The following is a 14,389-nucleotide window of genomic DNA, read 5'->3' as shown; positions in this document are numbered from 1 at the left end:
AAGGAAGGAACGAAAAGTTAAATAATCATCTACTTTGCGCTTCCAAAAGAGCTGGGCTTAGGTAACTTTTAATATGGCCGACATAACATCTCCTATTTTAGTCATACATATTATTTGGCAATTAAAAAAAAAAAAAGTTTTATTTTTATTAGAAATATTGTGCCTTGATAAAAATAAGTTAAGACAGTTGCCAAGTAATAGTCAAACACATATAATAAAAACAGAAGAGAACATAGTAATTGAATAAACCGAATGGAACAGAATACAGTCGCAGACTTGGGATTAAACCCTTAGCACATTTTGTATACCCGCTTCCCATAGGTAGCCTCCAGTATGTAACAGGCAGAAGGAGTCATATCCAATCTCATAAAGTGTATACATATGTATGTATGTATCTCTTCATCAGCGTTAACAGCCGAGAAGATTTAGCCATCTCCGTCCGCCGGATTATCCGTCCGGCCGAATGAAATACTGGATCTCAGAATATATAGGAGATGGAGTTATAATTATACCCACTACCCATAGGGTAGAAGGGTATTATAACTTTGTGTTACCTGTATGTAACAGGTAGAAGGAGGCATCTCCGACCCTATAAAGTATATATATTCTTGATCAGGATCAATAGCCGAGATGATCTAGACATGTCCATATGAACACCTAGATTTTAGAGACTATAAGAGATAGAGCTATAATTTTTACCACGCCCACTTCCGCCCCCGCAAATCAAAAAAATCGAGTAACAAGCATAATTTTAAAGCTAGAGCTGGTATATACAATAGCAACTATAGTATTTATGATTCCTGGAATTTGGTTGCGATCAGATAAAAATTGTCGAAGTTATTAAAGAAATACTTTTGTATGGCAAACACGCCTACTTAGTAGGGGTCTGAGTCTTTGGCCGACAATCTGGTATATTGTGCCGTCTATGGTATATTTTGAATGTGGTACTATTTCGATATAACAAATATGGCGTTTGGTATATTTTTTTAGTATTTTGTAGTATTTTCTGTATACATATTTTGAAAATAATACCAGAATATTTTGCTTTTGAGTAGCGGGTATCTCACAGTCGAGCACACAAAAATCTTAGGTAACACTCGCATCTAGAAGTTATATTGTGGAGATCTATGAACAATATTCATCGAATTTTCTGCAGAGATTGAGGAAAATCCTGCAAAAACCCCAGTCATTAATTTTTTTGGTTTTGAAAATGTATAAATCATGTTTGTTATTAGTTATTATTAGCTAAATATTAAAAACCGCATTGTTGACTTTTTTTTTAAGAAAATAAAAATTGATTTATATCGTCCAAATCAGAAATAATTATAATATGGTATTTAAAAATAAAGGTAATATCAATGGTATGTTTCTAGTATATACAATAATAATTCGAGTCTTTAAGATTGCTGAAAATGTGGTTGTTATTCACGAAATAATGATTTACAGCAAAAACGGTTGCAGCTGTCGAATCTTTAATGCTTTGGTATATATTTGTACTCTATGATATATTTAGAATGTGGTAGAATACTGATAATTAAATCTAGTAGTTATACAGCAGTATATTTATTTGGTAAATTTTAACGATAATATCGCTATCGCATTGTTTTGGTTTTATTCAAATTGAGAAGCGGGTATTTCACTGCCGAGCAAAGTAGGCTGTAGCTTTCTTGCTATATCAACATTCTATGCCCTCAAGTCTCCTTCTTACTTATTTCTATGTACTTAATATATGTACATATGTACACAGTATGCACTCAAGTGGTCTAAACGACATAATTGTGATGATTGTGGTAAAATCGTTTTCTATATCAAGCGAAAGTATCTTTTTCATTATTAAAATATGTCTACCAAACAGCCTATGAACAAGAAGGAAACAAAATGAATCGAAGTAAAAGTATATATCAATTTTATTTATTATTCATCAATTGACTCTACTTATTTCCGTTTTACATTATAATAAGCAACTCGCTCTGCAACGATCGTGTTTTTATACAAAGTGGCCTATTTGATTGTCTTGGCTAATTTCTTTAAATATTTTCTTATGTCTATTTCCTTTAATTTTTACGACTTTGACTTTTTTTTAAGAATTGCCCAACAATTTTAAATAATTTTAAGGCGCCAAAATTTGCAAATGAAATACTAACTGATTATCGATATTGCTCTATGTCGATAAATATACCAAAATATTAGCCAAAATACGGCTACATTTTCTGAATCATTGCCAAATGATCAATGATGCAGCTCGAATACCGGTCCCTCTCGTACTCACAGCCGCTTATGGAATGATGCGGCGGAAGGTTCCAGTGTAAACAGCTATAAAGTTGGCACGGAAATGGTAGAAACAAAAATATATGGCCACGATTGCACTATCGACACTATTGACATTTTTTTTTATTTTATATAGTAGGTTGTCCATCTTTTCGCTTATGGAACTGCTCCTCATACATTCCATAGGAGTATCGATACGTCTAACATATTTTTTTGTGCTGGGAACTGCGGAACTAAACAATTCTGAAACTTATGAGAATTGTGAATAATAATTAAATTTGTAATTATTATATTAAATGTGAAACAATTTATTCTTATAATTTATTTTAATTTTAATGTTAATGGTGAAAGAAAGGTGTAAACACAAATATACAGAAAGTAACTATCGGTAAAGTCTGAAAACATCAACTCTAACTTAAATAGATAACAATCGATACTCTCGATAGCACGAACTCTGCATTTAGCAGAGAACTTTTATTTACAATTCATAGTAGTTGAAAGTAAGGTGATTAGTGATGGCGGACAGACTAACCCAATTGCAAGATACTGTAAACCAAGTATGTAATACATTTAAAACAATAAGTGTTTGTAAAACGTGCTGTTTTTTAATTTAGCAAGCTGAGCACTTTTGCAATGCTATTGGTGTCATTCAACAAACTTCGTACCCGAGCAAATTTGCAAATTTTGATAGAACAGGCTCCCAGACGCCAATTCAAAACTCACCACAGGAGGATTACGCGCAACTTTTTGCTCAACTGATTGCGCGTTGTGCTAAGGACATTGATACGCTAATTGAGTCTTTACCTAATGAAGACAGTTCAATCGAACTGCAAAACTCAAGTCTTAAACGGCTAGAAATTGAAAACCAAGAAACGGCTGAACAACTTGAGCATGTCGTTTCAAAGGGAGAACTTTTGCTTGAAAAAATCCAGAGTGCCTTGGGAGACATTGCGCAGGCCCAATTAGATATGCAAATTACATTGAAGCCTAGTTCGCAATAAACATTTGATATATATTTTAATTGTCTAATTAAATTCTTAATTGTTTTAAAACATGTAAGACATTAACACAAAACATTCAAAATATAACTTTAATGGGTTGTCATTCTCATCATCAAATGTAATTTTTCTCAAAAAATATAAAATCCCTAAAACATCAAGACTGAGTGAATACGATTCAATATATAGTATAATGTGCTAGTCTTATATGCGACACTAACGTTTGGTACCCATGCGTGCAGCTGCAAATCTGGGATAACTAGTAAATGTAGTGTCGCAAATGAATCTCCGTAACTTGCAGCTAAAAAATAATAATATAAGAATATTGATTTTTCATAGTAATAATGTACAGAATTTTGTTTATTTAACTTAACAATATACAGATTATGGGCATTTTATGGTAAATTATAAATTTTAATATATAATAATAATCTATATTAGCATATGTACAAGCCACAAGGAATACTATTACAATAAATATTTGGAAAGGTCCGAAAAACTTATTATATTGTGAACGAAGCATTACAAATAAAAGTGATACACTATTTCGACGAAGTGAATCGTTTAGTTCTTGTGGTAGTGAATTAGATACACAAATTTTCATTTAGTTTTTAAAAAATAAAAAATTGTATTATATGTAATGGTACATATTTAATAATAATATCGCAACCAACAAAATGATTAATATACTCTGTAATTAGTCTTAGTTAAGTGTACCCCTACACCCTTGAGCACCACATAAACAAGGGATTTTTTCCTCCTCCAATGGAAATTTGTAGTCATACGTAATTTCTTCATTGATTCCAATGGGTTGCTTTGAATATATAACTATTTTTTTTTCAGACTCTATAGTAATGACTTTAGCGTAACAGTTTGGCTGAAATCCAAAACAAAAAAAAATGTTGGTAATTAAATTATTTTTGATTTGATGAGTATGCCGGATACTTACATTGCAGCTGTGATTTATAAATCTTGCTAAATTTCCGCATTTTGTGGCATCGATAATAGTTTCCATATCAATTCGGAATAAATATGAACTGCCAATGCCAATCGCTTCGTATTTGGTCTCTCTAAGATCAGCAACAACTGGACGAATCATTTGACCTACGTATTCAATGACCATTTCATCAGCAGCTATCGGTTCCATGGCAAATAAACCCCAGTCATGAATAGCCGATTTGGCAAATTTAAGTTGTTTTTTACGGAATTTTAGTTGATTGAATTTTAACAGCTCAGACTCGCCCATTGATCCAAAAGCCGTCAATAGACGTCTTTGATTTGAGCGTGCTTCACGTGAAATTCCTTGCATTTTTGATATCAATTTATTGTGGTGATGATTCGTTAACGCCGTTGGCTCGTCGCAACGATCATCATTTTGAGAATCATATGTGTTTGCCTTAGTATGATGATATTTGTGTTTAGCTTTTTTCTCGTACGTCCAACTTATAGAAGCCTTCAGTACGAGCACATCCAGTTTTGTGGCGCATTAGTTCATCTTCTTTCCGACGTTTCTTGTTTGGAGGTGGCCAGAAGGCTCTGTCCGTACTACAATGATTGACCCAATGAGTATTGTTTAAAAAGGTACTGAAATTGAAAATGAGAAGTTCTGATTATTTGTGCTAAAAACAGTAATAAAAACACTTACGCGTATGGTTCCTTTTGCAAATGCTCACTGTAACTCATTTTGATGTATTTAATATCCTCAAAATCTATGCCTTTTGTGAGGAATGTGTACAATATGACCATCTCGTCATTTTGATCTCGCGTTTTAAACATTTCACATGGCACAAACTTGGCAGTTTGACGGGCCAAGTCAGAAAGTGTTGTTTTCATACTGCCATCCTTATCCACCTTTTTATTCGTTTGTCGCCCTGTAATTTCCTTCCTTTTTCTTTGAGCACGAGCAGAGTCTTTACGTGGCCTTCCTGGACCTGGCCGCGAAATCTGGGCTGTAACTTCTGCCTTTTTTAATCTTGGCTTCAACATTACGGGCTGAGTCGGTTTGTGCTTGAGGTGGTAATGAATAACAATGCTCAAGAGCAACTTGACTGGCCTGAGAAGCTTGACTCGAGCCACTGTCCGAAGAAGAAGCAGGTGATTGTTTGCCATTTATATGTTGCAAACTTTTCGATTGAGCTGAATTTAAATCTTTAGTTCCGTTTTCACTGTCGAGTTCAGCATTTCTTATATGGTCTTGTCTACACAAGCTATCGCAGTTTTTGTCAGTATCAGTATCTCGCAGCTTCTTTGTATAGATTGTCAATACATCGTCTTCCAAATCTATTTTTAATTTCGCTCCTGGTGTTGGAGGTAGTTTCGAAATATCTGGTGTTGGAGGCATTTCCATTGATGACATCTTCATGTCAACCTCAAGTTTTAGATCCATACTTAACGAGGGAGGATTTTGATCCTTAGCATTTTTCTTTTGCTCTTCTAAAAATTCTCTTTCGATTTGTGCCATATACTCTGTGTTTCTGCGCCTTTTCTCTTGATATTCGCGTTCTTCCTCACTGTCACTATAAATACGATCGTATTCAAAAAGAGGTTTTTGTGCTTGTGCGGATATAGCGTTCGAGTTTGGTATGGTTTCCTCGTTGTAATCGGGTGGTGGAACTGGAGTAGGTGAGCGACGGAACTCATTATCTATTTTATCATCGGTCTTGCTGGCTATGGCAATTTCATCGATGCCAAAACAACTATCTTTGCTAATATCTTCAAGATCTGATGGTATGGCTGACATTACATTCGATACGGAAGTAATTAATCGTTGTTTTTCCGCATTTGGATCATTTTCATCATCATCGGTGTCGGAATATATATCAATTTTTTTCATTCGACTTCGCTTTGCAGCTTGAATTCGATTATTGGATTGGTTATTATCTTCATCTGAGTCGGAATAATCATTTTGCAAATTGCCGTCGACATTTTTTAAATTTTGGATACGCTTTTTTGATAGTTTGTCTCTTTCATTTGAATGGGATAATGATGGAAAATCATCATCGAAGCTTTCATCATCGCTGCTTCTATCGATTTCAGTGCCGCCAGCAATTTCGTCCACATCATTTTCAGCATCGCTATTTGATGACGATGATGTGGATGATGAAAAAAAACTTGAGGCACTTCCTTTTCTCTTCAAACGAATACTGGATTGCGACAAGCGCAATTTATTCGAATTTCTTTGCAAAGTTCGCCCTTTTAAATTCATATTTTGACCATCAGAATTGCCAATATTTGAATCCTCTTTTTCGGAATCAGATCGTTGGACCATTTCTTCTTGATCACTAAGGTCTCTTTCCAATTTATCTGGAACAGGACTAGGATGTTTTGGAACTCGTCGAAACGATGGCAATTTTGGCATAGCTGCACGGATACCAATACTAGAAAATGATTGATAATCTTGTATCTCCCGTTGAGTATTATTGATTATTGTGTTTATATTAGGCGGCTTCTCTTTAGCAACACGCGTGTCAAGTTGATTATTAGTGATACTAGATGTAACCGAATCAGCAGCACCTGTAGTGGTTGGTAAGAGTTTTGAACGCGCTTTCTCTGTTTTATCATCCCACCAAGATTCGAAATTTTTAAAAGCCGTCATTTCAATCATACGCTTGTTTACATCTCTCTTTAGGATTTGCTTGAGCTCCTCTACTATGAAATTCGTGACTTTTTTCACATTTTGTTTGAATTCATCATTTTGATCCGGATGCGTATAACCATAAGATTGCACATAGGGATCTAAATGAAAGGCATCAGCAGTACTTACTACTCCAGGTAGGTATGATGATGATTGCATGTAAGCGGCCGTATTTGAGAAATACTTGCCAGTTAATCCCGACGCAGTTGGGTAATGTCCATATCCTCCATATGCGGAATGGTGATAATAACTACAATCGTTCTGATTTGAATTTGCTTCAGTGTATCCAACAGCAAGCATTACTTTAGTATTTAGCTGATTTGTTGGTTCTTCTGTTGGCTTCTTTGTAGTCTCCTCGTGCGACGATAAGCTGGACAACGACATATTATCATCATTATTATCAACGTTCCCTTCAGATTTATGTATGACAGTTTTAACAACTACTATATCCTTTTTAATCAAAATATCGTCGTCACTCGATATATCACTAGCGCCATTCTGCAGAACCGTCACATTTTTCTCAAAAATCTTTTTGGTTTTTGTGTGTGAACTATTCGAATCACACTGCTGTGACTCCACAGCCTCAATTTGTTCTTCAACTTTTGTTTTATCCGTTTCAGAATCACTGCTATCCATTTGAAGAAATGGTGGTGCATTTCCGAAGGTCTTCCCTTTGAATATCAAAGCAATGCGCGTGTCCAAATCGACGTTTTCTGTATTTACATCGGATTCCCCTAATGTCTCTTGATTGTGAGTTGTTGTAGTGTTATTTAAACGTTTTGGAGACATAGATTTTATAACATCCGACTCCGATGAATATGAGTTTTCCTTTGTGTGAAATGAGAGTGACAACGCTTGTGATGGCTGCGGCAGTGGTTCATCCCAATTCTCTTCTTCCTCCGGGGGTGGAGGAGGTGGCGGCGCAGGATTTGAATCTGGCTGGGGTGCCAAGGGCCATCTTCTCATCGTCATCGAGCTTGTCCATGATTGATTGTTGTCAGGTAAAGCGAAACAATATTGACTATATCCATAATTATCAGACGCGATTGAATTTGATGCCGAAATGCTAGAATAATAGTGTTGATTCTTGTAGGCGCTATTTGTATCTTCTGTAAATTCACTACTTGCGTAGCGTTTATTGCGATCCTTTTCGCCTTCAATACCGAAAGATCGATCACGATCTCGTTCGCGGTAATCACATTCCTTTGATGAACTTAAGCGATGATCTCTTCTCTCCCGCATTCGATCCCTCGACCGATCTCTCGATCTATTGTGATCTCGAAACTTATCCCGTCCCTTTGATCGAGAATAATCGTATGTCCTTGCGTCTCGTTCCCGTTCACGATCTCTCTCTTTGTCTCTTTTGTATAATCGTTCCCTGCCGCTTGATGACTCTGGACTTCGTTCACGTGACCGTCTAGCAAAGAAATGTCGACCATGACGCGAACTGCTGCTATATTTATTCGCAGTTCGTATAACACGTTCTCGGTCATAAGCTCTATCTACGGAATGTAATGTGCGATCGTTGAACAATCGTTCTCGTTCCCGATCCCTATGTCGCTGATCTCCATCGATTTCACCTGCGAAACCATCATTCCTTTTAAATGCATTGTAGCTACTTCCACATATAACATTTGCATCGTTCTTCTCAACATATTCAAGTTCCTTTGATGATAAAACAGCTTGTGTTGCGTCAATGTGAGACCTTGTTTGATTGTTGGGAGGATTCGTTAAATTTTCAATCGATTTCTTCAAGATAGCGCCAAATGGATCGCAGAATACATTTAATATCTGTGTGTTGGTGAGAAATGGGGATAGTTCATAAATGATGCGCCTAACTGAATTCTGCAAAACTTACTTTTCCCATCACCGACTTTTGATTGTATTTCTCGACAAATTGTCGAGCTCCCTTAGTGCTCTCAAAAACAATTCGTGCGATGCCCAAATGCTTGTTTGTAGTCGGATGATGATATATAATGATTTCATCGGTGGATCCGCATTTATCTAAAAGGCTGGACAGAAACTGTTTATCGATATTATCGTTGAGATTGATTACCGTCACTTCAATAGCTGGTGGCTGGCCAACATAATCCGCATCTATTACAAAGCTGTGAACAACATTATAAAATTAGATGACGGAAAAAAGTGAAAAGTTGCAACTGTTAATAAATACCGTGGTACAATCAACATTATGGGCTCGACGGGCTTAGCTCTAATCCGAATAAGAGGATTCCGAGGATCTCGGGGAGTGATTGTCGGATAAGTGGGATCTCCAGGAACCATACCATCGTAGCGATATAGTTTAGAGCCACATTTTAGAAGTTGTGGATCCGCCAGGAGTTTAAAGTTGCGATGCATTCGTGTCTGAAATCCAGTCCCGCCAGCATCCCTATAGCCTTGAATACCAACTTGTGTCTGCTGATCACCAGACGTAGGCTCCCGCTCTCGCTCTCCGTTCGTGAAATACAAGGTATTGTTACTGGAGTCCATAGCTTAGTTGTTCTGTTGGCCACGTTTACGAAATGTATCGAAAGTGTTCCTACAGATAGAAAAAAAATGTTGTAATTGCATTTCTAAGCGAACCAAACGTTTACTGTGCACAATTGAATTGAGTAAATCAAATCAACGCTCCAGACAATTCTACACTTACTTTTGTTAAAGACTGAAGACGATGTTGGCGGACGACACACACTATGGACACAGTATGTGTGTATTGAAGAAAGATGCATGCGGTGATATAAAATCAAGTTATTTCAGTTTCCTTCTAAAGATTGCGACATTCCAATTGTTGGAAATCGTTTGGAAATCCTAAACAACGCTCATTGTAATTATGCCATCAAAAGATTTAAGAAATCCCAAATTATAACATATAAAGCACTTTGTCAGTCCAATAAAAAATACACAGAAAAAACGAGGTCTAATCAGTGTGACCGTCTTTAGATGTTTCAATATACTGTTTTTATTAAACAAGTCTACCTAATATACAGTGCCTACCTAGTAATATTTTATTGTTGTATTTAAAAAAAAATTGAGGGTAAAAAAGTATATTCTTCACTTAAGTTATGCATCAAAGTTAAAAAAAATAATAATAATAAAAACAAAAATTATGTAAACAAAATTAAAGTTAATACCACCATGAGATTTATTTTAGTATACCGGTATATCGTAAATTTGCATCTCTTTTATTTTAGTAGATGTTTAGCACAGTTTAGTAAACAATTTGTTTTGTATTAGATTATTTTTAAGTTTCTGTAAATATCGTTGTTTGTAATCGTCTAATGACGGCGTGCTAAAATGATTGGCTTGGGAAAAGTGCCTATTATTGCAAATGCTACTGTCTGGCAACGCTACTAGTATTCGATCCGTCGTGGTTGCATCACAGCTACTATTCACTAAAGGTTTTAATTTGTTTCTCCTTAATTTCTTAATAGTCCGCATTTTCTAACATGTCATTACGGTTTGCATTGCTTTTATTAACATTTTTATTTATCTTCTTATCCTTAAATGTCAAAAATTATAAACTTACACATGCGTATTTGTACGCATAATAAAACAGTACATTCGAATTTGCCTAGAGTATTAATATAAATTACATTTGCAGCTGACAAGAAAATGGCGTTCTGGAAATCTTTCGGACTTCCCGTTGTGAGGGCAGATGACGAGGAAGCGGAATTAGTTGACCCGCAAAGTGCGCTTAGAGTAAGTACTTATTTGGGCAGACGGTGAACTAATTTAATTTTCAATTTTCACCACTTTTGTTTTTGCATAGGAATCTTGCCAAACTAAGGGTCACATTGAATCCTTGTACAACAAATACCAGGAATGCAATGATCGCGTGAACGGCCGCTCAAAAACAACAGAAACCTGTGTTGAGGAACTTTTCGACTATGTCGCCGAGTTGGATCATTGTGTGGCGCACAGTCTTTTCAGCAAGCTGAAGTAGATAAACAATACATATACATACTTATGTATTCATTTTAATGAGTAAAATTGTTACTGCTATCGGTTAACCAATTTTTGTTTTGGTCGGTTGTACATTAGGAAATATCTACTAAGCAATATAACCATTTTTCGTTTAATTCTTATTATTCATTGAACCAATTTGAAGTCGGTCTTGCATCGCAAATTAAACTTAAACTTAAGATGGCAAAACTCCAACGTAATTTAGGAGGAACTTATCGTCAGTTTTTTAAGCATGAATGAAAACTAATAGAGATCAACATCGGATGAAAAGGAATGTGTTAACAATTGTTTGCACAGGGTCGGAGAACGCTCCTGCCTGCTACAAACATCTGTCAGCCAAGCTAGTCAAATAAAAAAATTTCTTTATTTAAAAGATTGAAATTACTGTAAAGCACTACACTACATTTTTATACCCGCTACCCATAGGGTAGAAGGGCATTATAACTTTGTGCCGGCAGGAAATGTATGTAACAGGTAGAACGAGGCATCTCCGACCCTATAAAGTATATATATTCTTGATCAGCGTCAACAGCCAAGACGATATAGCCATGTCCGTCTGTCCGTCTGTGTGTCTGTCCGTATGAACACCTAGATCTCAGAGACTATAAAAGATAGAGCTATAATTTTTTTTCGACAGCATTGGTTATGTTTGCACGCAGATCAAGTTTGTTTCAAATTTTTGCCACGCCCACTTCCGCCCCTGTAAATCAAAAAAATCGAATAACAAGCGTAAATTTCAAGCTAGAGTGAATTTTGGTATATACTATAATTACTATAGTAGTTATGATTCCTGAAAATTTGGTTGCGATCAGATAAAAATTGTGGAAGTAATTAAAGAAATACTTTTGTATGGGTAAAAACGCCTACTTACTAGGGTCTGAGTTGGTTTGGCCGACAATCTGCTATATTGTGCCGTCTATGGTATATTTTGAATGCGGTACTATATCGATATACCACAAATACCATTTGGTATATTTTTAGTATTTTGACAGTATATTTGGTATATTTTGAGAATAATACCGCAAAATATATTGCTTTTATTCAAAATGGGTAGCGGGTATCTCACAGTCGAGTACACTCGACTGTAGCTTTCTTACTTGTTTGTTTTGCCTTAGTACAAAGTGCAAACAAAAAATATAATTTAAATTATAAAAACTTTTTGCAAAATTTTTGTAGGAAATCGCTTTACTGTATTTTCGGTATATTTTGAGAATACTACCGTAACATTTTGCTTTTATTAAAAATGGGTAGCGGGTATCTCACAGTTGAGCGAGCTCGACTATCTTGGATAAGACGGTTTGGAACACAAGATTATTTCATCAGTCGCAATCTAACCTTCCAACTTGAGGAGCATTTTCCTGGCGTTGCATATTTCAAGTTGAATGCGTAGCAAAGCTGGAAAATTGAGTATATTATACCTACGCACATATGTTAATTTTTGGCAGTAAGCTGTAATCGAGTGCACAGTTATATACAAATTTAGACGGGTCGGTTGTCGTTGAGCTCGTGTCGCTAAACGTGATCTTGATGTGAGTGGTTATTTGATTACAGACATTAACTTTTTTATGTTACTCGAGTTAATACTATGCCTATACAGACCGATTTATTCATAATTTCTGCAATTATAAGTTAGAATGCTGACATACTTTGGTATTTTTGTTAAAAAGCTGATATCCATAATGCACTTTTACCAGATAAATTAATAACCTGCGAAAAATCTACGTACGTATTTCGCATACTCTAAAAATTTTAAAGTAACCGTTTCTAGAGACCTAAATTTGGTACGGAAGTGGTGAAAAATAAAAATTCATGGCCAAACCACAAACCGCTTATTTTACTCTTTTTAGACCAGGTGCATCTGTTTCAATAATACAGTTCTATGATGCAAGTGTATACACCAATGCTGCTGGGTAAAAATTAAACAAACACAGACAGGAAGAAGAAAAATATCAAGGGCAATCAACCGAAAATTATTAATTTATTAAATTATGCGACACTGATGGCATTTAAAAATTATAAGTATATAAATTTTCTGTTTATTATTCATCAATTGACTCTACTTATTTCCGATTTACGATTTTTTTTTTATACATTTTCTTATGTCTCTGCATTTTCTTCAATTTCTTACACTTTAGTTTCACGCAAAGCATTTTGAAATAATTTTAAGGCGCCAAAATTGGCAAGTGGAATAATCAGCTGATTTTCATCGATATCGCACTTTGTTCGATAATTATACCAATATATTATCCAAAATGAGGCCACCTTTTCAGAATCATTGCCAAATCATCAATGATGCAGCTCGAATAACGGTCCCTCTCTTACTCTCAGCCGCTTATGGAATGATGCGGCGGAAGGTTCTTAACGGAAAATGTATGATGCAACCCAGTCTAAGCAGCGTATTAAATAATAGCAATTATTATAAGAAACAAACGAACTCAATATCCCAAGCAAAGTAAGATGCATTATAGGGGATAGGAAATGGTAACTCAAGGGGAGGGAGGGAGTTTTAAACTGCTCCTCCTTTGCAATACGCAAAGAAAAACGGCTTCAATGTACATATATATACATACACTTAACTATGTGTAAGTTAAGACCACACATTACCAAAACCCATAGCCATGCATCGACAGTGCCAATGCACTCCAATGCACCGAGACAACACGCGCTCCGATTCAGCATAAGACACCGTGGGAGCAACGACCAAACCAACGGCGCACCTAGACATAACCATAGCCACGTGCGCCTCGTCATCAGAAACCATCTCCAATGTCCAGCACCTTGCGTAACGCACAAACCGTGGGACCGAGTCTCGGACACCCAACATCCAGCGCGACAACCACATCCGACGGCGACAGCGACAGCGACGAACCACAATAAGTCACTTCAGCAGCAGAGCTTTATTTTTAAAAATTTAGATTGTTTAAGTTAGTTCTAATCCAACTCCTTGGCTTTTTTTAAAAACAAAAATCTATTTAATTTTTGTTAATTGGCGCCCGATCAGGGACCCGTTCATCGCGTCGTGAAAAAATTGCCCGAAGGTCAAGTTGTTAAAGTGAGAGCGCCACAATTGGCCGCTATTTAACAACCGCGAATAATAGTGCCGATACAACAAACGGTGCCGCGAAAAATCGAACGTGGTCCAAACAAAAAAACTTTGCCGCTGACGTCCTGTAGTGCCCGTCCGCAGGACATCACGTAGAAAGTGTCACCGAGGGACCTTAGTAATCCACAAGTCGCTGTCGCCACAGGATAAAAAGGATTCACCCAGAGGACCGTCGTGGGAAATTAAAGTTAAAAGTGAAACAAAAGCAATATTTGAAAACGAAAAATTTAAGTAATCGAATCAAAAATTAAAACTGAAAAAAGAAATATTTGAAAAATAAAAAATTTAATATTAAGTAATTAATAAAAAAAAAATTTTTTTACAACGTACTAAACACAAGATAAAACTAAATTGTCTCAATTAGAAACACGTAAACCTAACCATAAGCCACATTTCACCTTCATCGATATTATCAATCGTGCT

General features: G+C 36.0%; 3 protein-coding genes across 4 annotated transcripts; 2 read left to right on the top strand and 1 right to left on the bottom strand.

Annotated features, from left to right (window-relative positions):
• The first annotated feature begins 2,685 nt into the window (after window positions 1–2,685).
• On the top strand, window positions 2,686–3,378 carry LOC132783980 (mediator of RNA polymerase II transcription subunit 21). The gene is made up of 2 exons (XM_060789318.1): window positions 2,686–2,825; window positions 2,883–3,378. The coding sequence occupies exons 1-2, from the start codon at window positions 2,784–2,786 to the stop codon at window positions 3,267–3,269; spliced, it is 429 nt and encodes a 142-aa protein (XP_060645301.1). The 5' UTR covers window positions 2,686–2,783; the 3' UTR covers window positions 3,270–3,378.
• Window positions 3,379–3,405: 27 nt separating this feature from the next.
• On the bottom strand, window positions 3,406–9,834 carry LOC132783978 (histone-lysine N-methyltransferase SETD1). The gene is given in 8 exon segments (XM_060789316.1): window positions 3,406–4,143; window positions 4,216–4,692; window positions 4,694–4,850; window positions 4,912–5,250; window positions 5,252–8,691; window positions 8,759–9,008; window positions 9,074–9,439; window positions 9,551–9,834. Coding segments are annotated over 7 exon segments (5,154 nt in total). The 5' UTR covers window positions 9,391–9,439; window positions 9,551–9,834; the 3' UTR covers window positions 3,406–3,969.
• A 356-nt stretch (window positions 9,835–10,190) lies between these two features.
• LOC132783981 (cytochrome b-c1 complex subunit 6, mitochondrial) lies at window positions 10,191–10,979 on the top strand. 2 transcript variants are annotated; one of them, XM_060789319.1, is made up of 3 exons: window positions 10,191–10,298; window positions 10,502–10,599; window positions 10,670–10,979. In XM_060789319.1, the coding sequence occupies exons 1-3, from the start codon at window positions 10,229–10,231 to the stop codon at window positions 10,841–10,843; spliced, it is 342 nt and encodes a 113-aa protein (XP_060645302.1). In that variant the 5' UTR covers window positions 10,191–10,228; the 3' UTR covers window positions 10,844–10,979. The 2 variants fall into 2 exon arrangements, with proteins under 2 accessions (XP_060645302.1, XP_060645303.1); XM_060789320.1 differs by having other exon boundaries at window positions 10,251–10,357.
• The last annotated feature ends 3,410 nt before the right edge of the window (window positions 10,980–14,389 follow it).

This window comes from Drosophila nasuta, chromosome 2R (assembly GCF_023558535.2).
Source record: "Drosophila nasuta strain 15112-1781.00 chromosome 2R, ASM2355853v1, whole genome shotgun sequence".
In the NCBI taxonomy this organism is placed as follows: Eukaryota; Metazoa; Arthropoda; class Insecta; order Diptera; family Drosophilidae; genus Drosophila; species Drosophila nasuta.
Note: the sequence above shows the minus strand (reverse complement) of the source record. Positions and strands in the feature narration are given on the sequence as shown.